The sequence below is a fragment of the Cebus imitator genome, unplaced genomic scaffold (assembly GCF_001604975.1).
Source record: "Cebus imitator isolate Cc_AM_T3 unplaced genomic scaffold, Cebus_imitator-1.0 Scaffold73, whole genome shotgun sequence".
Lineage (NCBI taxonomy): Eukaryota > Metazoa > Chordata > Mammalia > Primates > Cebidae > Cebus > Cebus imitator.
The window spans coordinates 3,378,103-3,401,843 of NW_016107388.1; the positions used below are offsets into that span (position 1 = coordinate 3,378,103).

The 23,741-nt window shown below is 40.8% G+C and overlaps 1 protein-coding gene and 2 long non-coding RNA genes across 10 annotated transcripts in view; 1 reads left to right on the forward strand and 2 right to left on the reverse strand.

Annotated features, from left to right (window-relative positions):
* The window catches only part of LOC108306691 (ST18 C2H2C-type zinc finger transcription factor), a 140,950-nt gene that overhangs the window by 57,903 nt on the left and 59,306 nt on the right, over positions 1-23,741 (reverse strand). For all 8 annotated transcript variants that reach the window (XM_037739701.1, XM_037739699.1, XM_037739698.1 and 5 more), the window contains 2 exons: positions 9,067-9,257; positions 1,229-2,020 (listed from right to left, as the gene is read on the reverse strand). In XM_037739701.1, coding sequence (XP_037595629.1) covers positions 1,229-2,020; positions 9,067-9,257 — 983 coding nt within the window. The remainder of the gene's footprint in view (positions 1-1,228; positions 2,021-9,066; positions 9,258-23,741) is intronic.
* LOC119471770 overlaps positions 9,087-23,741 on the reverse strand; it is a 241,325-nt gene continuing 226,670 nt past the window's right edge. Inside the window, exon 7 of the long non-coding RNA XR_005200851.1 lies at positions 9,087-9,257. This is a non-coding gene — a long non-coding RNA (uncharacterized LOC119471770). The remainder of the gene's footprint in view (positions 9,258-23,741) is intronic.
* LOC119471771 overlaps positions 23,380-23,741 on the forward strand; it is a 4,832-nt gene continuing 4,470 nt past the window's right edge. The window contains exon 1 of the long non-coding RNA XR_005200854.1: positions 23,380-23,452. This is a non-coding gene — a long non-coding RNA (uncharacterized LOC119471771). The remainder of the gene's footprint in view (positions 23,453-23,741) is intronic.

Genomic DNA, 23,741 nt, shown 5'->3' on the forward strand with positions numbered 1-23,741 from the left:
GTAAATTTCATCTTTTTTCTGATTTTGTAGTTTACTTAGAAAGTTAAATACAATAAGTTGCACACTAGTGGGAGTGCACAGAGCTAGAGACAGCGTCCTGTCCTGAACCACAGGCTAGTCATTAATATTCTGTCCCCACTGCAACCCTTGCAGGATGCTCGCATGGCGTTACCTCGCTCCTCACTACATGACACCATTTTATCATTTTTTCTTTCCTCAGCTCTGAGCTGCAAGACATCATTTGTCAAGATTGCAGGTGAGTGCTAAAATGGATTGAAAATGACCAAATATACAATTTGTTTCTGGATAACTCTCAGCAATCAGAACTTCTCAACCACACTAACATGTTATTCTTGTAAGCTCCTTGAGTTCACTGCCCTGATTTTTTCTAAGGTACTCCTCTCCCTAAATCTGTGCCTCTCAGGTTTCAGAGGGACCAATAATCACCTGGAAACTTATGGAAAAAGGAAAAACAAGTTATGGCGCACTGATGATGATGGGATCGGGAAATACTCATCCTGATCAAGGAGCCTAGGCACTAAGGACTGCCACTGGGAAGCTCCATAAGACTGCTGGAAACAGCATCAGGCCCATCTGCTGCAAGACTCCGGGGAGAAGGAGCAGGGAAATGCCTCAGTGAAGGAGAGACGCGGTTTCCCCAAGGTCTGAAGAACAATTCTAAAGTCTCCTAAAAGCATATCTACTCTCTCATTCAGGTTTGGCCCTGAGATGTATAGGACCTGAGTTGGATAGCCGGTCTCATAAACACCTTAACAGCCAGGTTTATCCCAAAAAGGACCAGAGCGTTCTGCCTGGATTACAAGTTAGATAATCCAAGACTGAGGATGGGAAAGAAAAGTTAAGTTTCTGGAACTGATTTGGCAATAAGTGATTTAAGATCCAGTAAACACTGAGGTACTTCCAACAGTGTCAAATAAAGTGCTTTCTAAAGGTATGATGCAGTTTTAAAAAGCAGTTAAATTAAAAGAAATAGATGCAATGAACCTTTTCTCATGTGTGAAAATACTCCAAAACTAACACAGCTTGATTGGAGGTTAATCTAGAGAGCGGGGGAAAAGAAAGAAATTGTTTATTTTATAATTATAAATTGACTTTTAAGTTGCATTAAATTGTCAAAAAGCTATCTGAAAAAATAATCAAATCTGACCTTTTTTTCCAAACCCTAAAGCACTCTTATTCCTAAAATAAATGCAAAAATGTGTCTTACGTTTATTGTTAAAGATTTGTCTTCCACCCATGTCAGCAACTTTGGTTTGCCTCCTTTCCCCGGCTAGGTGCTCCAGCAGGACCCTGTCGAGCTCTTTGTAGGTGTTATGGAAAACACAACCTCGCTCAGCCTGCAGAGCAATTGCCTGCTCCAGCAAACTTAAGTTCCCCTTGGCCTTTTCCAGGTCTTTACACTCCTCCGTCATTGCTGCCAGGCTCTCGCTATCTTCCTCCCCAACACTGGGGAAGGAGGGCCGGGCATGGCCATCCAGGGGCTCCGCGTGAGCATTCGGTGGGTCTTTCCTTTCTGTTTCAGAATCACACCTGTTCTCGCAAGGGATAAACTTGTCACCTTCAGTTTTTATTTCAGGAACTTCCAACAGGTCTTTTTTATGATCTGTTAAAACATACTTTGGGGCCCCAGGTGGTTTGGTTTCTTCTGAGAAGTTGGAGCCACTGTCCCAGCCGTTTTCTGCACTTTCAGAGTTACTTTCGTTGTCATCAGAGGAGCAGAACGGTGGCTGAGAGTCCTCGATCTTATCTCTTCCATCATCAGAATGAATCAGAAAGCATTCTTCTGCTTCATCACTCTCTGCTCTTAAAGACTGGATGCCACTGTCATTTACGTTTTCACTTATGGTCTGAACAGATACATTTTTTTCAAATTTCCCCAAGTGCATTAAAGACTTGACCATGAGCTCCTGATAACAAGAGTACCTGTCTTCCTTCCTACTGGAGTTTTCTTGTGCAGTTGAAAGAAGACTTTCATCCATAGATTTTATCACAATTTCCTCTATGGAAAAAGAAAACCAATATTTGAGAGCAAGAAAAAAAATGTTTTAGGAAAATTGCACCAAACTACATGTATATAAACATATGTATTCATATACATATGTATACACACATACATATATGTACACATATACATACAGAGTATGTGTCATATGTCATCTCTATTAATTTTATAAACATTGGTGAGAGAAACACATATCCTCTTAAGAGAAAACTTAGACCTTAATATTCTGAGAATTGTGTCAAAAGAAATGAGCTATTATAATTTCCAACATGTTAAGAGCTAAGTGCATCTGGGGTGCTGACCAAGACAAGAAGTAGATACTTAACGATAATAGTGTTTGCTGAATGTGAAATTATTGCTGCTGTACTTATATTCCCAACTCTTAGCCAACCAGAAGAAAATCAAATATATATAACAGTATACACCGTAAAGGCAATATTGATCAGCTTCTCTGTTAGCATGTCAATGTATTTTCAAGCCATTTGGTTCATGTTTTCTACTCCCTAGTCTTTCTCAGACATGCTTTCAGATTTCATGGAATGTTAGCTAAGAAGCAAAATACATCTTCCTGAGACTTTCAAGACTTCCTGTTTACCTTTGTAAGTGTCAGCCTAAAATTCCATATTGAAGGAAACACAAACAGGAAGATTAGCATGATCAAACCGTATCTTAAATAGTAACACATTTTCTGGTCCATGACTCACTGCATTTGTGTAACGAGAAAATGAGACCAGGTGGGGCTGTTGGAGGGTGCTGGACAGTAGGTAACCAGTTGTTCTAAGTACCAGGCTGCTTTGGGTCCAGAATGTGAAGGCACCCCTTGAGAAGCCCCCCACCCGATGCCTGCTGTCCAGGACAGTCCCTTGGGTGCCCGCTACCCCTTTTGCTCCGGGAGTGGCCAGTTTGGGGTGACGGAGTGTACAGATGACAATCAGCCCACCCAAGCCCATCCCAGTGCAAGACACAGCAAGTGAGGACGGGGAATCATAGGTGACTCCGGCCCAAGCCCAGACACGTGGGGTGTGCCCAGCGAACACCAGGCTGTGAAGTGCCTGCAACAGCCCCCAGGCATCCAAAAAATAGGAGGACTGTTTCTGCGTCTCCAGGGCAGGGTGGGGGGATGGGAAGCACCCGATAAGAAGCCCCATTAAAAACTGTTAAATACACCAAGAGCAGTGCATTCTGCGCTAATAAACATCTCTGGAGGGAAGAAAAGCACAGCCATCCGGTATGAGCACTGACGGAGAGGGTGTCTGTGTGGAAGACAATGTGTCTTTTTGGTCTCATTTAATTTTTTATAAACATTGTCTCCGACAAGGACACTCAGAAATACATCTCCATCATCTTCCTTTCTGGTAATTATCTCCGTAAATCAACACTGGACTGCCAGGATCAAGTAAATATTGCCATAGTAACTAAAAGCATTTTTGGATGAAGGGAAGAATTCAGTCACAACACTAGCCCCTGTAAATAATGCTGATTATAGGGTGCAGTCTTTTGTTGGGATCTATTCAACATAAACTGAAAAATTTAACATTTTAGTTCCTAGAAAAGAGGCTGGATAAACAGGCACATAATATTTGATAGGATGGTCTACTCTCTCCTGAATTCATATCGGAGGAACTCCAGGTTTAAATAATATATTAAACACAGTCTAAAATGCAAATGAAGTTTTTCTTAATATCACAGTTGGCTATTAAGAGAAAGTGTAAAGGGTTATGATAATTTTAAAGTATTATGAACTACAGAAAACAAATAAAAAGCATTTTCAGTGAATATGCTCAATTCATTGAACTATTCTCTCACTGCACTTAACTACCCACATGTGTACGATAATGATTTATAGACATTATACCTAATTATGCATATTTGGGCTGTGTTAGAGTACTAACAAAAGCTCTAGAAAGCAACAATTACCTCTGTTGCTTAGCTACATAGTTTAAAATATTCCTATTAAGTGCAGATCACCAGAGAGGCGGGAGTGACAAAAACGCACATGTGCACGACAATGCATTTCACTGTGCTGCTGCCAACTGCTCGCATTTTGGGTCATTTCCAGTTTACATAATTGTTTGGTTCAACTGTTTGTTATATGCTAAAAGAAAATATTTATTAATTATTCCTCAGAAAAAGAGGAGCCCCACCGACAGAGGTGCCTACGTGCACAGCACGTGCGGGTTTCTAGGGATGTTCTGCAAATCTGTAAACCAACTTTCCACATCCTCCCCCTCCCAGGCTTTCACTGGAGCCGTAAGAAAAAAAGTTGAGTCTGCTTTGGAAGCTGAGAGATCTGGGATGGGGTGCTTGTTTCCCCCAGCTTTGTGATGGGCTGCCTGCATTTTCTCGGGCTGCCTGTGTCTATTTTCCTTGGGGGCATGGTGATGTATTTAGTGCCTCTGCCACTGAACCAACATAAAGAGCCCTGTCGTTAGCATCAGGTGGACCCAGGCTTGAGTTGTGATCCTGGCGCCCTTTCTTGTGAGCTCACTGGGGCTGCGTCACCCGCCTGAGCTTGGCGCCACCAATGACGCATTGAGGAGAACAGTTATCACCCTGTGTACCCTGCAGGGGCCGCACAGGAATAGCCAACAGGTATCCAGTCAAGGGTGGCTTTCTTGTCCCTGCCCCAGGTATTGTTTTAGAAGCTAGTCACGGCATGGGTTGTATGCAACCCTTATCATAAATAAGATTGGCTTGTTTTTTACCCAGGATAATTACTAACATTGACCCTCAAGGGTCCCACTATCGAGAAGACTCAACTGAGTTCATCCCCACTCCCAGCACACTATGCCATGTTCACCAGCTGCCTTTGGAGACTGGGAGTGAGTGTGCAATGTACGATGTGGAAGGAGAAATCTCTAGGGGGTTGAGGTGGTGTGGCTGGCCTGGACTGCCTGCTGCGTGACCTTGGACAGACCCTTGATTACCTGAGACTGGGTCCTCATCTTCAAAACAAAGAAGATCCAATGATCTGATGACTGGATTGGATCAGTCCAAGGATCCCTCTTAGGACAACAAATTGTTTGTTTCTGGCCTGGTGTTCAGCTGTGTATTTCATTTCATTGTCACAATAAGCACAAGAAAGGCATTTTCGACTCCAGTGCACACAAGGGAAACTGCAGTTCTATGGAGGGAAGGGCTTGCTTGAGACCACGTGGCCAGCCAGGGCACATCGCTCCAGGTCCCACAGCCACAGAGGCTGAATGTCCTGGTCGGTGTTTTGGAAACACAGAGGCCCTTAGGAGCAATGGCTAAGAACACGAGTAGCTCATGGTTTTCCCAAGTTTGAGTATTAATTTATATGAAGATACTAAAATGCAATTGTCAGCTAACTTTCAATGAGAAGAACGATGATGCTGACATTATAAATAAAATAAACAACACAACAAAATAGAAACTAACAAGTGAATCAACCTCAACTTTCTTAACAGCAAAACTCTAATAGGTCAGAAAATTTCTAGGATCAGCTCTTGGCGGGGCATAACCAAAGGGTTACAGCCAGAGAGCAGACTGTTCACGGGTCCAGGACTTTCTCCATCCTGAGCACATTTACAGTGTGGGGAGGGAGCAGGGGCTGGAGCTGGGATGCTTTTCTAGAGCGAAAAGTAAATGCTTCTGCCTGATACGTACAAGTTCACGGTTGTTTATTTATTTTAAACCAAGACCTCCACTCCGAGTTTTCTGATAATCCTACAGATAGATACTAATGAATCCTGGAATAGATGCTGGCTGTTCTGAGATGATACAACTTTAAAACATCCTCTGAAAGTCACAACATATTTTGAGTTTGTCTCCTTTGGTAACTGGATTTTACTATAATTGGATTTCAGTTCTGTTTCTGTAACTAGCGAGGTTCCTTTTATAGGTAAATCGGTTTTCCAGGCCTCTTGAATATGTACATTTTACTGGGAATAAAAGTCTTGGAAAAATGAATTCATCTTTCAAAGTTCTGAAAGCAGAGCGGTTTACCCCTTATTTGCTATCTGTTGAAAGATAACATAGGTTAAAAGTGTTCTTCCAGCCCTTAAAACTTCTATGACTGTGACGGGTTTCCCCAGGAGTTTGTGGTTATGCTGCTGGGGACCCCATATCTGGGCTTGGTTCATCTTCCTTCCAGCGACTCTCATTCTCCCCGCCTGTGTCAGGAAAGCCCATCTTATTGCTCTTCCTCCTTTCTGGTAGTATGTGCAAGCTCATCTCCCAAGGAAGGAACAGGTAACTGCATGGCTTGTCCACGTTTTCATCTATCCCCCTTAACAGGGACCTGGATTGTTTTGAAAGACAGCAGTTTGAGGATATGGATGAAGTTTGTGCCATAAAACAGAATAAAACTTTGCAGCATTGAAGCTCCTGACCTCAGTCTCTTCCTAAGCACCAGCCCTTCTCTCACCATCTGAGATTCCCAGTTGCAGATGATATCATTGGGCACATACCTGGCCAGGTAAATACCCTGGGGTACCCAGAGTAAATGAGAGACTGGATGAAAAGCCCTATGCTGGCTTAGGCACTAACTCAGCTCTCTTTCCTCCTAGGAGGGTTGGGGGCAACTTGTTCAGAGGGCTGAAGGCAACTTAGAATCTTTGTTCTTTTGACTAGGCATGGGTCCTGCCATTACCGGAAATTGTGACTTCATGATTTGACACTGTAGGAAATTTGTTCAGTCTGGAGTCTGAAGGTAGTCATTGCGTGAGGACAATTGAATTACACAGCACAGTTAGCTGGGAAATAATTATTTTGCCAGTCCTTCCTATTGCTTCCCAATTATCTTCCTTCTAACACCTATAAGATGCATTACCTTCAGCGTCAAATCTCTTTAGTCCCCAGTGATTTCATCTGTACAACTGTGCCCATAATCACACACACTGGTGGCATTATGTGGACTAAATGATACCATTTATATGTCTGGAATATATTAAGAACTCAAAACCAATGGTCACCCCTGTTGTAATTTTAGCATATTCATTATTATTATTATTAGTGGTTCTAATATGAAGTATAAAAATAGTTAACCTATTTTTGTGAACCTGCAAATAGATGCCCATCAGTGCTTGTAACTGTATGTTTAACTGGAGTACATCTAGACAACATATTCACTTGGTTAATATTAAACACGTACAGTTATCAACAAACTACAATAGAAGGTGGCAAGTCAGCGACCAGATGCAGTCGGTCTTCACAGCACTTCCAAGAACATGCTGATGCAAAAGCACACACACTTTCTTAAATACTTGACTAATTAATGTCAGCTAGAGGCATTATACTGCAGTCTAACCACAAATGATTCAAAGACTTTCCCTAATACTAGATTCAACCTGCAAATTTTCATGAATCAACAAGTAAAACTGAGCCAGGAGCAGTGGCTCACATTTGTAATCCCAGCACTTTGGGAGGCTGAGGCAGGTGATCACTTCAGGTCAGGAGTTCGAGACCAGCCTAGCCAACATAGTGAAACCCTGTCTCTACCAAAAATACAAAAATTTGCTGGGCGTGGCTGTAATCCCAGCTACTCAGGAGGCTGAGGCAGGAGAATTCCTGAACCCAGGAGGCAAAGGTTGCAGTGAGCCGAGATCGCACCATTGCACTCCAGCCTGGGCGGCTGAGTGAGGCTTCATCTCAAAAACCAAAACAAAACAAAACAAACACACAAACAAAAAACAAACAAAACTGATCGGTCCAAGGAAACAAAAAAAGTCAAGTGTAATTATAATTTGCAGATGAGCTATGAGGCTTTAAATCACCTGATAAATGCAGCAAAGTCAAATAATTTACTTAAACACCTTCAAATCAGAATACAACTTTGTTTCAACCACAGAATTGTCAACTCTACTTCAAAGCCAATATTACTGGATCCAGGATGATTCTGACCTGAGATCTATGCTCACTCATAACTATGCTTTAAAATCTTTTCTATTAATTCTTATTGCTAACCATAATTTTATATATCATAAAAATTTATTACATAAGAATCTCATTGCCTTTTGTTTGCATAATTAGCACTTCTTCTTAAGTAGCAAAGTATTTTGATTCCTTTAAAATTCACATTCAGAAAAAAACATTAGCTTTAATAGAATATATACCTAGTTTCATTTTCTACTAAGTCAAGTTTCAGATCTTAATTGTTTTCTATAATTTTTGAGATTTTTTGCACATCCCTCAGCTTCGGCCTCATTGCAGAAAGTGATTAATGATATTCCAATTCCTAGAGGCACGTGACTACCAGGAACTAAAGTGAATAACAGTGGGGAGGAAAGAAATCCTGAAGTTTTGAAACATTAAACACATTATACTTAGCACACAAAGGGTGTTTGATGAATAAGTGAAGAAGCGAATCAATGAACTAAAATGTGTACCTAAAAGGAAACAAATCATTTATTTTTGAAATAATGGGCACAGTGATATCTTTTCTATAAGACATCATTTTCCTTCAGTGTCCTTCTGAAGAAGACTCTAATCTGCCAACTTTAGGTTGATTCTGTAGTCAATTGCTATAAGCATTTATTCAAAAAATATTAAAAATATTAAGGTCACAGACCAGTTGTATTGGTTCATGTTATTTTGGAGTAAATACCATACATGTTGATTAAAAAATAAAAAAAACAAATGTTTTAGCTGTAATATATTATATATATTATAATCATTCATTAACATTGTACATAACTTGATCATTGCGAAGGTGTCTTAAAGCTTAAATATACCCTTGAATTTAAAAAATTCTTTCAAAAATTCTTCCTGTTAGGAAGAAAAAGTGCTCTTCAACTCTGAGACTTAGTAACTTGTATTTTCTTCAAAAATAGGTGAAGTTCAATCCACTGCTTTTGAAAATGGATAGGGCAAGGACCCTCTGTTTCTTCTCTATGGACCCTCCACAGTTACTGATTTAAAATGAGTCCTCAATAAATGAATGTCACGTAAAATAAATGTTTGATTTTGCTTCCAAATCTAAATATGCTCTTACAACCATACAAGCCACATGCTCTACATGAATGAGGACAGAGTCCCTAGAGCCAGGGAGCAGGTCGGGTTTGGGCGGTCCTTCATGCTACCTGCGGTAGAGTGATCGTGTGTTTCCAGTGGGCCGTCGTCCTCCGTCCTGTCACCACGGTCTTCTTGGCAGTCTGCGTTTGGGCTGTAGTGTCGGGGCTTCATTAGCAGGGATTTCCTTTTGTTGACGGGGACCCCCAAAGCCTGATCTTCAGCTCTCCTCTTCTTTGCCATGGAGCAATCATAGGCAACACTGTAGTGATTGAGGCAAATTAAGAATATGGTAAACGAGCATTTACTGCTGTTTGACATTTGACTTTCATGCCATCTAACCTAAAGCCTTTGGAAACTTGGGACTAGAGGTTTAGGGTTAGTCACTGGCACTAACAAAAACGTCCCATCTGTGGAATCCATTGAACTGTGTGGATTCTATTTGACTGCCTATCAGAAGATTTTTTTTTTTTTAAATCATCCTTAATCCTGAGTAAGCATATGTTAATCTGTGCTTTGCTTGGCACTACACTAAATACCCAGGGAGGGATGAAACAAGATTTGCAGTGGTTTGCTAATCCTAAGAAACAGCTAATGTGAAAAATATACCACCAGATACAAAAAAAAAAAAAAAGTGTCCAGTATGGATAAATCATAAAGTTTCTCAAATAGTTGTTTGCTACTGAAACTGCTTATCTCTGCCACAGTTGTGGCTCAAACTTGAAATGGCACACATCTTGGGCTTTGACTTGAAAGGAAGGCACACAGAGCGAGGGGCTAACTATGAGCCTCCTGTCTGCTCGTCTCCAGTCATCTAACGCACAAAACGTGAAAAGATGCTACGTGGCATTCTGCCTCCTGATTCTCACTCACTTGGCACATAGAACAAATAAAAGGAGGAGAAATAAGATTGGATTTCACAAAAATGGACAACAGTTTATCCTCACTCCTGTTCTCATATGGTTTTATTTGGAAATGCTCCTGAGGGTGGCCCTTTCAAAATAGATTTCCTACATATAGCTCACTCAGAATTAATGCAGATCACGCTATGTGTGAAGTTAAGACAAACATTCTCTTGGCAAGATCCATGAAAATCAGAGGGTTTAGCCAACTGCGAGTCTATGAGAGATATTTATTAAATGTATTTTGAAGAAAAATGTGGAGCTTTACATGAAAAGATCCAGGGGAGAGAATCCTAGATTCAGAGTAAAAACATAGGACTTACTCCATCTCTAAAAGATGACTAAAATCCTCAGGAATATTACCTAAATAAAGAAAGGCCTTAAACCATTATTTTACAAACATCAACGCAAAAGATGGTGGCCTATTCGTGAAAATGACTCAGTTATAGTCACATAGGAACTCTTGGCTTTAGAAGAGTAGATTCAAAAATGTCCAAGGGGGGAAAAAGCATCATTTCTTCTAAGAAAGAAAAAAAAAAAGATTCTGGAAGAAGATATAATTCAAGAGCTGAAAATGTCTTTAAGAAGATTTAAAAGTATAAAATTAAAAATCACCTTGATAAGTAAAAGAAGAATGAAGTTCCTAAATCAAGCAATGTGCTTTCACAAAACTTCTCTGATGAGCCCAAATTTAAAGGGACCATGTACAGAATATGGAGCAAATAACCAGATGACTGTAAGAGCACACACCGCCGTGATAAGAAAACTGGGCAGAGGCCGGGCGCGGTGGCTCAAGCCTGTAATCCCAGCACTTTGGGAGGCCGAGGCGGGTGGATCACGAGGTCAAGAGATCGAGACCATCCTGGTCAACATGGTGAAACCCCGTCTCTACTAAAAATACAAAAAATTAGCTGGGCATGGTGGTGCATGCCTGTAATCCCAGCTACTCAGGAGGCTGAGGCAGGAGAATTGCCTGAACCCAGGAGGCGGAGGTTGCGGTGAGCCGAGATTGCGCCATTGCACTCCAGGCTGGGTAACAAGAGCGAAACTCCGTCCAAAAAAAAAAAAAAAAGAAAAAAGAAAACTGGGCAGAAGGTGAGGACCTACCTGCATGGACTGCCTCTGCTCGTTTGTCAAGGAAAACGCACATCTACACCGTAGATTATGATGTAGTGAGAGTCAGTACAGAGGAGCAGAAACACCCTTATGCTTGCCTTCTTTGTCAAAGGAGACTGGCTTTGAGGGGCTCAACAAGGAGGCAGAAGACACAAACCAAAGGGGCATAGAGTTCCTACAGAAACTCTACAAACCTCTTGAAACTCTTGAAGAGAGTTAAACAGGTTCCCTAAAGTAGCTCAAGTACCCTAAGTCAAATGAATTTCCACCAAAAAAATCCTTACAAAATATAAAACTAAGATCACTAAGCCATTATCATGAGCCAAGATTAGTAGCAAATGGGAGAGACTCCTATGTCGTTCAGATATTAAAGCAGGGAAAAGAAGTGGATTCTAAAAATCACAGTCATTTAAGCATAATGTTGGTATTGGGGAAAAGGCTAACAAGGGGTATTAAAGTGAAAATGTTTTGGGATCCTGATTTCAATTCTGTTGCGTGAATACCCAGAAGTGGGGCTGCTGGATCATATGGTAGTTGTATTTTTGAGGAACATTCACCCAGCTTTCTATGTTCATTACATTTCTATGTTCATTGCAACTATTCCCAATAGCCAAGGAAACCACCTTAATATCCATGAATAAATGATAAACTGATATGTGGTGCATACATACAATGAAATAAAAATATTGTGATATGCAACAATATAGATGAAGTTTGAGGATGTTATTCTCAGTGAAATAAGCCAAACAAATGAAAGACAAACACAGAGTGAGTGCACTATCAGTATCTACAATAGTCAGAAGTATAAAATCAGAGTGGGATGGTGGTTGCCAGGGGTTGGGGAGAGGGAAATGAGAGTTACTAATCAACAGGCATGAAGTTTCAGTCAAGCAAGATGAATTAGCTCTAGAGTCTGCTGTTCAACACTGAACCTACAGTAACAACAGTGTACTGTACACTTAAAAATGAGATCTCATGCTGCATGTTCTTACCATAATAGAACAGAGGAAGGAGAGAAGTAGAAAGAGGAGATTATCTGTTGGCATCAGGAAGCATTGATCACAGAGACCTCGCGTGGTGGGGATGGCTAATATCAGTCATCAAAAAAAGTCATTTCTTTCTTTGACAGCTGGGGCGATGAATGGGCCTGAACCCACACTACCACTGAGAGCCTTACAAACTGTGTGTTGTTAATATCATCTTCCAAATTTACTTATACAAACAAGCAACACTTTCAGAATCACGTTAACTGCTAATAGTGAGGCCAATATTTGAGTTCAAGTCTGTAACTCCCCAAAGCTCTCGCCCTCTCCTCCATTTTTACCACACCAAGACATAGATGTGGGTAATTTCTGTGTGCATCCGACAGCTGTTTAAAGTAGAAGCTGGATGAAATAGCAATCTCTCAAACTAGAGGAAAGGTTCTGGACACAGGAACTTGCCCAGTGATTTGAGTGAGGATATACACAACAATCATTCAATCTGAAGAAGATGCTGAGTTACAGCAATGACAAACACCTAGAAAAATATAACTAAGATGCTCCCAAAACGTCCATAGCCTGGGACAGGAGCATGAACTTAATGAGATGGCAATTGATGGCCATAAAAATCAAGTTCAATATTTGGGTCCAAATAATAACTGTGTGAGTGTAGAATAAAGAGGATATGTAAGGTTTTTATCACAACTACAAGTTTAGCTTATAATAAACTATTGTATTTGATAATAAGAGTATGTGAAATTAGTTAGGTAATACTAGCTGTGTAATCTGCAATAGATAGTTACATTTCTGGAACATCAAATTCTTCATCTACCAAATGGGAATAATAACTTCTATATCCACAGGTTTTGTGGATAAAAGAGATAACATCTGTGCTAGTAGTGACAGAAATAGGTAAAGATGGAACTGTCCTGGCTCCCAGCTCAGGGCTCTCTGGATTCCATCAACACTAGCTAATGCTGTCACTTTGCAGCCTCACAAGCTTTCTCCCTGGCACGCTACAGAGATTTACGCATGCATGTATGTCCATAAATGCATTCTACTTTTTAACATATTATTTATATTTACATAAATTGCATTAGATTTACACATAACATTTGCTTTAAGTCTCACATTCTGTGCATTTCTCCACCGGAAAATACCCACGGCCCAGGCAGCATTTGGAGCTAAAATGAAAGGCTTTATAATAAATATTACCCTTTGTGTGTGCATGGAAAATGGTCCCTTTTCCTAGTTTTCCCTGAGGGCACACTATTTTGGCTTTATTGTGACACTTCACTGTGACACTGCAATGAGGGAAAGCCATGCTTTACATGTCACTGAGAGAAATGCCACAAAATGCTAACATATCTTCTCAAGGTTGCCAGAAATCATTTCCACTGGGCTGTGTTTTCCCATCTGTGGAGCTCTGAAATGTTAAGGAAATAAATGAGCTCTATTATCTATATTTTTCTAGTAGATGAGAAAGAAAGAGAAAAAATACACTCAGCCCTGCATTTATTGTTCCATTCAATCAAACTATTGCTTTAAACATCGAACATTCCCCAGGGAACTTTATCAGTGCAGAAAATATCTTTCAACTCCATACTTTTCAGGTTTTGATTGTATTAAAATATATTTAAAAGATCTATATTTTTTACCTGAAACTTTTTGATTACATATTTGAGAAATGCTTCTATTTAGAAACTTGAATTCTCACTTGAAATGGTATTTCCTTTGATGACAACAGTTGACTGAAATTTTATTTGAAAAATCATAGAAGCAAACCATCACTAGATAACACTAGTGATCAAATCTGTGCTGAAAGTATGTTTAGAAGTCAAATGCGTTGACCTTTCAGGTTTCAGAAAAGATATGTTAGTCTGTGAGTCTGCCAAATCTAGAGTTTTCAAATTGTCTACTATTGTAATAGATTCTCAATGCAGTTTTCAGAAGATATGTAACATATTTGTAAAATGTAGGTTCAGCAATAGATACATTCTGTGCACGCATCCCAAAAAGAATAAAATACAAAAATAAACAGAGATCGTGAGCCTCTGAGTCCAAGGAAAACACTTACATGCTCTAACATTTTCATGGAGAATTCATAACAGGTATTCCTACTGATTTCTTCTAATCAGACAGAACACCACAGATTCATTGAAAGGGGCCAAGAAGTATGAATCTGAATTAGTACTAAGAAGATTGACAGAAAAAAAAAACAACAAAGATATGATGATTGAAAAATAAAAAATTAGACTATTATTATTTGCAGAGACATGATTGTGTTTGAGGGAAATCCAAAAAAAATCTACACAAACAATTTAAAAATAAGTAAATTTGGTGAGTTTACTGTTCAAAAGTTAATTGTTCTTCTATAAACCAGCCACACTCAATTAGAAAATAAAAATTAAAATGTACAATAGCGCAGAAATATGAAACACCTAGAAATAAATCCAACAGATGTACAAAACCTATACACAATAAAGAACACAGTAAGAAACTAATGAAGACCTAAATAAAGAGAGAGATGTAATGTGCTCATGGATGAAAAGACTCAGTATAGCAATTTCAACTCTCCCCTTTCTTATCTGTTAGATTCAGTGCAATTCCTACCAGTGTTCCAGGGGATATTTCTTAGACATTAACAAGTTAATTCTACAATTTCTATGGGAATGAAAAGAATAAAGAAGAGGAAAGACAATGTTGGCAAAGAACAACAAACTTGGAAGACTTACAATTTTGGATGTCAAACTTTATCATAAAACTGTGGTAGTTGAGATTAGGTATTATTGGTGCAAACATAAAAAAAAAAAAAAACCAGACCACTGGCACAGCACAGATATTCCATTTATCAGGTCCAGAAGAGACCCACACGTATACGGTAAATTGATGACAAAGGCATCATTGGGTAAAGGGCTGTTTCTTCAGTGAATGGTGCTCAATCAATTGTAGATTTATCTGAAAAAAAGATGCCTTTACTTGTACTTCACAATATATACAATAAACAACTCCAGAAGGACTGTGAATTTGCACTGTAATATAATAAAACTTCTAGAAGGAAATGTGAGATAATATCTTCGTGACCTGAGGATAAGCAGAAATTTCTCAAGCAATTTACAAACAACGCTAATTTAAAGGAAAACACTGACAAATCAGAGCACATTAAAATGAAAAACTTTTATTTGCCAGACGTTGTCAACCAGTAAGGGGAGCCTCCTATTAATATCCTATTTCTCCATCCATTCACACAAGCACTGTCAGGTTGTGAAGAGCTATGAGCCCTGCTTCTTGATATGCATGCTCTTCTATATGTATGTCATGCTATATGGTTTTCCAAAGACCATTAAGAGAGAAAAAGCAAGCCAAAGAGTGGGAGAAGGTATTTGAGGTACCTACATCAAAAAATAACTTCTATACAGAATATATAAAGAATTCTTCCAAATAAATAAGAAAAGACACACTGCCAATTTTAAAACTAGGCAAAGTGCATGGGCAGTCACTTCACAAAAGAACTTTTGGCCGGTGCACAAATGCAAACGTGCTCAGATTATTTCATCTCCAGGGAAATGCAAACACCTACACTTAGGTACTGCTCATGCCAACTGGGATGGCTAAAATGAAAAGATCGACAAACCCCAAATGTCGGTAAGGAGCTCAGGCAACTGGAACACTCACTGCTGGCAAAGGTAAATCCATATGGCTGCTTTGTAAGCTTCTCAGCAGTATCTACTAAAGGTGAATAGATGTCTACCCATGGCCCAGACACTCCATTCCTAAGTGCGCACCTGAAAGAGCCATGTCCATATATGCACAAAAAGGCATGTTCAGTAATAGTCACAGCAGTGGTCTCTCCCAAACTGGAAACATTGTGTAGTCCTTTGACTGCAGAATGAATAAAAGATGGTGGAATATTCATGCCCCTGAATACACTGGCCATGAGGAAAAGGCAACTGTTGCTACAAATAATGCTGATGAACTCCATACGCATATGGTTGAGACAAAGAATCTAGGCAATGAAAGTGCATACATAACGTCCAAAACCAGCACAATGAATTGATGGGGGCAGAGTCACAGTGATTACTTTTGTGAGGGTCACGGCTGGGGGAGGTATGAAAGAGATGGCTGGGGTGCTGATAAAGTCCAGTTCCTTGTTCTGGTGGTGGTTTCATGGGTATGTTCATCTAGTGAAAACTCATAAAGCGAGACATTCATAAGTCGTGCATTTTTCTGGATATGTGTTATACTTCAATAAAGTGTTACTTAAAAAAAAAAAAAAGAGTCTTAACAGGTGCATTTGCAGCCTGGTATAATGTACCACCAATGTGAGCTGCAAATTTCTTTGATTACCAAAAGTATTACAGACTCAAAGTCAAAGGTCCTGACTTTAATTGTAGGTTCTAAACCCAGGCGAGCCAATGATAGCAGGTGAGATTTAGTGAGTTACAATGTGCCAGGGGGTGTTCTAAATGATTTACACATATCAGTCCACTGAATTCTTGTAATAATATCCTGAGGTTGCTGCTATTACATCTCTAAAGCTCAGAGAGGTTGATATGTCAAATATAAAGCAGCTATTAATGAAAAGATTTGAACCCAGGCAGTCTGGACCTAAATTATATCTATAATTATGTAATACTAACCTTAAAACTATCCACATCATACTGCTCAATGATTTAATGAGCAGACTTCTCCAGTGAGTGAACACAGCCGATGATGGAAGAACATAAAAAGCTTTCCAAATTATGATCTTACTTTGTAGAGACCAATTGCTGAACTTTATTTGGCTTAGAATTACAGTCCTCAACTTTTTCTTACAGGATAATATCAAATTTCCTTTATGCTGATGAACCCCATACACATATGGTTGAGTCAAAGAATCTAGGCAATGAAAGTGCATACATAACGTCCAAAACCAGCACAATTAATACATGAGGGTGGAGTCAGGGATGACCACTGTTTTGAGATACTGATGGAGAAAATTTTCCTTGACGTAGGAAAGAACAGGCATTTTTCATTTATAAATATAAGATGAGGCGTGATTAAAGAGAGGTGATTCTTTTTGTTTTTTGGTTGAGAGTTTGCCTTGCAGCTGTTCTCAATGGTATCCATGTGTACATTTGGCCTAATTACCCAAATACATAAATTACTTGAAGAATCATGTCTGTGTTAATTTGCATTTCCATACCACATTTCTAAAACAAATGCAATCTATACTTAGAATAATGGTTATTAATTAATGCCACTGATTTTTAAACCCTTTTGCATATGTCTAGGTAAAACGAAACTCAACTATTACTCAGCAAAATCAATGTATATGGACAGTGCTATATTTCCAGTTTATATACCTTTGGAAATATTCACTTATTCAATAAACATGTAATAAGTGCTAAATAAACATTTATTTAGCAATGTCCTAAGTTTTAAGGATATAGCGTTGAAGAAAGTTGAAAAAAATGTCTCTCTTCCTAGAGGTTTATTATGGGGAAAGGAGATAGAAAATCATTAAATTAAGTAAAATACATAGTATGTTTAAAGATGTTTGCTTTGGGAAAAAATACAGCAGAAATCCTTGCCTATGCCTATGTCCTGATTGATTTTGCCTTAAAAAAAAATACAGCAGAAAAGGGAAGAGGAAATATATGCTAACAAAGGATCAGAGTTTTAGACCATGTGGTCAGGAAAAGCGCCATCAAGAAGGCTAAATTTCTGTAAAGATCTGAAGGAGGTTAGGTAAGGGAGAAAATGCAGAGATGGGGGGCACAGGATTTGAGGCAGCAGAAACAGCAGGTGCAAATGTCCTGAGACAGTGTTGTGTATGGCACATTTGAAGGCGAACATGGAGGCTTAGGCACAGGGAGGGAGGAGGAATAAAAGGGCATGAGGTCAGAGAAATAATGGATTCAGATTGTGCTGAGAACTACAGATCATTTTAGGAACTCTGACATAGTGAGATTCAAAGACGTTGTAGTGTTTTGACAGAGTGACAGGATGATTTGTATTTTAGGAGTACTGTTCTGGCTTCCATGATAAGAACAGGTTGCAGATAGAAGGTTAGAAACAAGGAGAATGGTCAGGGGTTATGGCAATAAACCAGATAAGAGATATAAATGATTTGGACTGTGGCTGTACTAGCAGTGGTGGTGAGAACTGGTGAGATTCTGAAGATATTTGCAAGAGAAAGCAAATGGAATTATGAGAGATTAGATGAGCGATGTGAAAGAGAGTGAAGGATCAAGGATGCCCACAAGGTTTTTCTTAAAAACTGGAATCATGTAGTTACCATTGCTGAAATGGGTAGGACTTGCAGAAGCAAGATTCGCAAGGGTTGGAGATTAGGAATTCGGACTGGAGCACGTTAAACTTGAAATGTCTACTGTGTATGGTGACAGGGTCTGGAACTTTTGGTTGACACACTAAAAAATATTAAATCCTGAGAGTGCCCTGGACCCTCTGAGCCATACGATTAGTCCCCTTCTCCCTGAATCATACTGGAGATGAGGAATACATGCTTCCAACTCCCCTCCTTGCCCCCTGAACAATAACCAAATTCAACACACCACATCTGGCTTTCTAAGAATAGGAACGGTACCCGGGGCAAAAGGAGCTGCAGCATCTAGCTCATACGCTTGGCAGGAGCTAGAAGTGTACAGACAGGCTGGATCCTGAAAGTACTGGACCCAAGGTATGGAAGATTAACTTGGATAAAAGAACGTTGATGTGCAAGCCATCTCCTAGGCCAGACTGGCTTCTGAAAGCCTAGACAAACAATGGCCCACACTAATCAGCAATTCCAGAACTGCCATTGCAAAGGATAAAGAAAGGATCAAAAGATTCTGATAAGTGGACGTTCTAGGCTAGATGCCTTGCACAGGTCAGGAAACCCATCCCAGTAAAAATCCATCATCCTTGGCCTTTTGTCTCTGTGCCTGAGGCTGTTGCTAAACTCAGAACCCAATGATTGAAAGAGAAGAGCCATGTCCTCTCAAGAATGTTCCCAACGGTGATGTTCTCCATAGTCTCTTTTCTTAAGGACCTATGGTCGTTTATTTAGAGAACAATTACTCTGGGGAAAAAGCCTGCACGATCATGCAAGGACTGCTGCACTCACCGTCCAAGTTGATACCTAGGGTCCGAAGCTTCATCATGGCCCTTGGATAGAGAGGGAGGATGTGGGGGCAGATCACAAATGGAGCCCTGTCCCACTGGGTTTCCTGGCTCCACAGATCTTTCTCATGGGTGTACCACTGGTCTCTGCATGTATAACTGGTGCAGATACATATTGGTTTCTTGGCTGGTTGTTTAAGAGCTAATAAAGTGAAATCCACAAATGAAATCCTCTAAAACTTCTCTCATCCTGTTACCAGAGAGTAGATTTCAACATTATATTCTGGATGGAATGGCAAACATTAGTACAGGTTGAGTATCTCAAATCTAGTGATCCAAAATGCTCCAAAATTTGAATTTTGGGGGCATTGACATGATGCCACACATGGAAAATTCCACATCTCACCTCATGTGACAGATTCAGGCAAAACACACAGTCAAAACTTTGTTTCAAGCACAAAATTTTTTTTAAATATTGCATGAAATTAACTTCAGCCCATGTGTAAAACATGTAGATAAAACATAAATAAATTTCCTGTGCAGACTTGGGTCCCAACCCCAAGATATCTCATATATATGCAAATATTACACATTCTGAAAAATCCAAAATCAAATACACTTCTATGTCCCAAGCATTTCAGATAAGAGAGATTCAAGCTGTACCATCCTTAAAACTTATAGGATGCATGGCTGATGGTCTTTATCTTTTTTTTCCATTTAATTAACCAGTGTGTACCCTATAAGACTGTTTCTGGAGGCTGACAGTGGACTGCCGTCAAGTTAAACAAGTGCTGATTCCAACTGCAGCTGTTATGCCAAAATATGAGATCTTTGCTTTAGTGGATTAACATAGACACAAATGCATGTTTTGCAGCCCCTGACATGGTAAGTGTGTTCTTTTCCATCTCTGTCAGGAAGCAGAACCAAGAGTTGTTAGCATCTGATGATGAGAAGAGTACAGAGCTGTGATCTTGCTGAAGGCCTTGCTAACTGCTGTCCTTTGTCAGGATATAGTCTGAAGGGACCCGGATAAGCTGGATAACCCAGACACCATCCCCTTAGCAAATTTTGTTGATGATACCATGCTAATGAGAACAGGGAAGCAAGAAGTGGCAAGTATTTTGGAGACTTTGAGAAGACATCTGTGTTTGAGAGATGGAAGATTAAGTCGAGCAAAGATTCAGGGCACACTGTTATCATTGAAGTGCTTAGGAGCTCAGTGGTCTGGGACATTCTGGCATGTGCCCACTTGTAACAAAGGACCAATTATTACATCTCACGCTTCCCACCACTGGGAAGGAAACATAGTGCCATATTGGCTGTTTAAGTTTCTGGGGATAGCATATTCCACACTAGGGACTACCGCTCTGAATCACACATTCAGAGACAAGGCCGCTTTGTGCACAGCAAGTCCAGGCTGCAGTGTGGGAAGCCCTGTTGCTTGGACCATACAACTGGGTAAAGCCAATGGTTTGATTAGGGGTACTGTGGTCGGAAAAGACGCCGATGGAATTCACAGCAAGGTCTAAGAGGCAAATCACAATGCAGACCTACAGGGGACTGGAGCAAGGTATGTCATATGCACTGCTATGAAAACAACCCCAGTAGAGACAAAGTCCTTGACCATGATGTCAGAGCCGACCATCGTGAACTGGATCCTGTTAGAGCCATCGAGTCATAATGTCAAGCAGGCCCAGAAACAGTCCATCATGAAAAGGAAGGTCTAAGATTCAGCTGAAGCAAGTCTAGTGGGAGCAAGCAACCTCCACGAGCAGGCAGCTAAGACCCACAACATCCACCACAGTGGCGGGAGCACCTCACCCTCAATTACCCCATGCAGGGCATGCACAGGCTTTGGAATACCCGCTATGAAGGAAAGAGAAGGAGGAGTTAGTTCGTTCATGGGTCATCTCAGCATCTGAGCGCAGTCTGAAGACGGTCGGCAGGTCACAACTTAAGGGTGAGTCTGAAAGGAGCAGAGAGAAGAAATCTTCCCAACAGGCAGAGTTATAGGGCCAGGCACAGGCGCGGCTGGTTCTCCACTCTGTGTGGAGAGAAAAGTGGCTGAGGTAAGAAAACATATGGGCCCATGGACAAAGTGAAGAGCTTAACTGGTTAGGCAGGGACAAGGAGATGAAGGGTCTAACTGGAATATCAGGGAAAAGGAGGTCTGAGGAAGGGGCATGTGGGTGAACTTGGGAGACTTGGGGTGAAATGGGAAGGTCTTAATCTTGCGTGAGAGCAGTCACTGAAGAGCATTTCCAGAGGAGGCATGAATCCACCTACAGGCAGAACGACCTGGCCAGGTAGAGCTGTCTAGTCTGTTTTCAACCTTTCCAGGGCTGGCCCAGTAGGGTCACTGATGGAGTAGCATTGGTGGCGGGCATTGAACAGGCCCAGCAGCACAGGCTCTCACTAAGACTGATTTAGCTATGCCCATAGCCTAATGTCCGATCTACTTCCAAAAGAAATCAATGCTGACAATGAATCCTCCCAACATGGCCCCATTTCTGCATTCCTGGAAGAAACCAGCCAACCACTGGACCCTTCCACTGTAGAAGGGGCAGTAACTGAACTTGACTGGAGCTGACATGAATTCTGGGCATGAATTTGCCTTCTCTGCCTTCAGAGCCTCAGCCAGGACCACTGTCTACCAGACGCCATGCAGAGTGTCTGCTCTGCCAACAGGAAATCCCCATGCATCTCCCCGGACCAAGGAACCCACTTAGGAAAATAACTGTGGGACTATAATCACAAGATTCACTGATTCTATCACACCACACAGCCCAGAGATTGCTAGCCTGATGGAGCAGTGAAATGGCCTCATGGAGGCACAGCTGAGAGGCTAGCTTGGAGGTGACGCCTGCCACGGTGAGTGTCTTCCTGGAAGGTATCATGCCCAATAAAAAAATCATTAGAGAATGCTATGTCTTCAGCAGTTTGAATACAAGGATCCAAAAACAAAAAAGGTACAGTTAGGAGGAGATTGGTTTACCACAATTCCCAGTGACCTACTTAATGCATTTGTACATTTATTACCCCAAATCTAGGTCCTGTGGGTCTGAGGATCTTGGTTCCCAAGGGAAGAATGCTTCCACTAGGGTACATGGCAAGAGTCCTATTCAACTTTGAGCTCAGACCCCTTTCTCAGTCACTTGGGTTCTTGTGCTGAGAGACAGCAGGAAAGGAAGGTAGTTGCCATCCTGGCAGGAGTCACTAGCCCTGGTCACTGGAAGTTGTAGGGCTGGGGGCTTATGACATATTGGAACAGGATATATATATAGAACCCAAGCAACCCACTGGGGTATCTCTTTACTTTTTCTGGCCCAAACTTGTTAGCGAATCAACAGGTTAGCAGCCAGAGAATCTAAAGGTCATGGTGACCTTCAGAGGATTTGAGTCATGCAAACAAGTAAAGTGTCTAGATCAGCAGAGGAACTTGGCAAGGATGAAGGGACTGGGGATAAGTACAGGTGGATAATGACCTTAATATACAAAGCAAATATAAGAGGATTCAAGCTGGAAAGGTGCAGATGTGAGTGGATACCGCGGCGTGCACTCCCCGCCTTCTCAGGACTCAGGTACACCACTTTCCGACCAGCTGAAAGTGTGGGGAGCCGATGGGCCTTAGCTGAATTCACTTCTGAAAACTGCCCTCAACCAAAGGGCCATTTAACCCAAAGCCATACCTCCCTGGGAGAGCCCATATTCACCCCGCCTCAAGGCAGGACTGACTCTGAAGCGCCGCCTAGCACCAGGACTCTCGGCAGAGCTGGCTAAGGCTTCCACTGCGCTTGCACTGCAATGCAATGTCTCCCCACTCAGACCTGCTTCCCTCACATCTGACAGGTACTGCCCCCTGGCAGGCTGGGCTGCAGGATATGCAAACAATCTGCACATGGCTAACTGGATTGCAGTTTTAGGAAATCAGGAGACAGAATCGTGGCGAAAAGTTCCAGTCTTGTGCCTTCATCTGAAATAGGCCTTGTGATTCCTAAGAGAATTAATGGGCCACTGTAAATGACAAATTCACTTTTACCCAGCAAGGACTGTGGAGCTATTCCTCATTCTGCAAGGATAATCCCTGAACTTCATGAGCTGACTCTCTCAGCTATGTCTTAGAAACTTTGTGACCACACTCATGTTTACAGAGCTACAGTGTGTCCATAAAGTTTTATGAATGATAAATTAATTGTACATCATCTACCACACATTTTTTTTCATAAAATAACCAAGCCATTAAAAGACACAATTAATAACAGTAAGAGGAGTAACAGGAAATTTCCCCCCACTGCACAGGATGCGTTTTTGCAAGACAGCCAAAGAAGAAACAGGAAGTAAGTCAGCAGAAGCTGGTGAGCCATGTAACCCTAACTAGTCCACACAAAGACTGCCTGAATGACCCCAACATCATGAACTGATCAGTTCCAAACTCTACTCTTCAAGATCATGAATAATCATATAGTTTTAAAGATAATTTAATCCTCACGTGGACCAAAGTTTTTAAGGAAACAACTGTTTGATGATTGGCTAAAACACAAAATGATACACCAAAATTTGCAATACCATTTAATCTATATAAATGTCTTTCAATTTATACTCAAAGACGATGTGTCTCTTTTCTTTTATTTTCTTTTTTTTTTT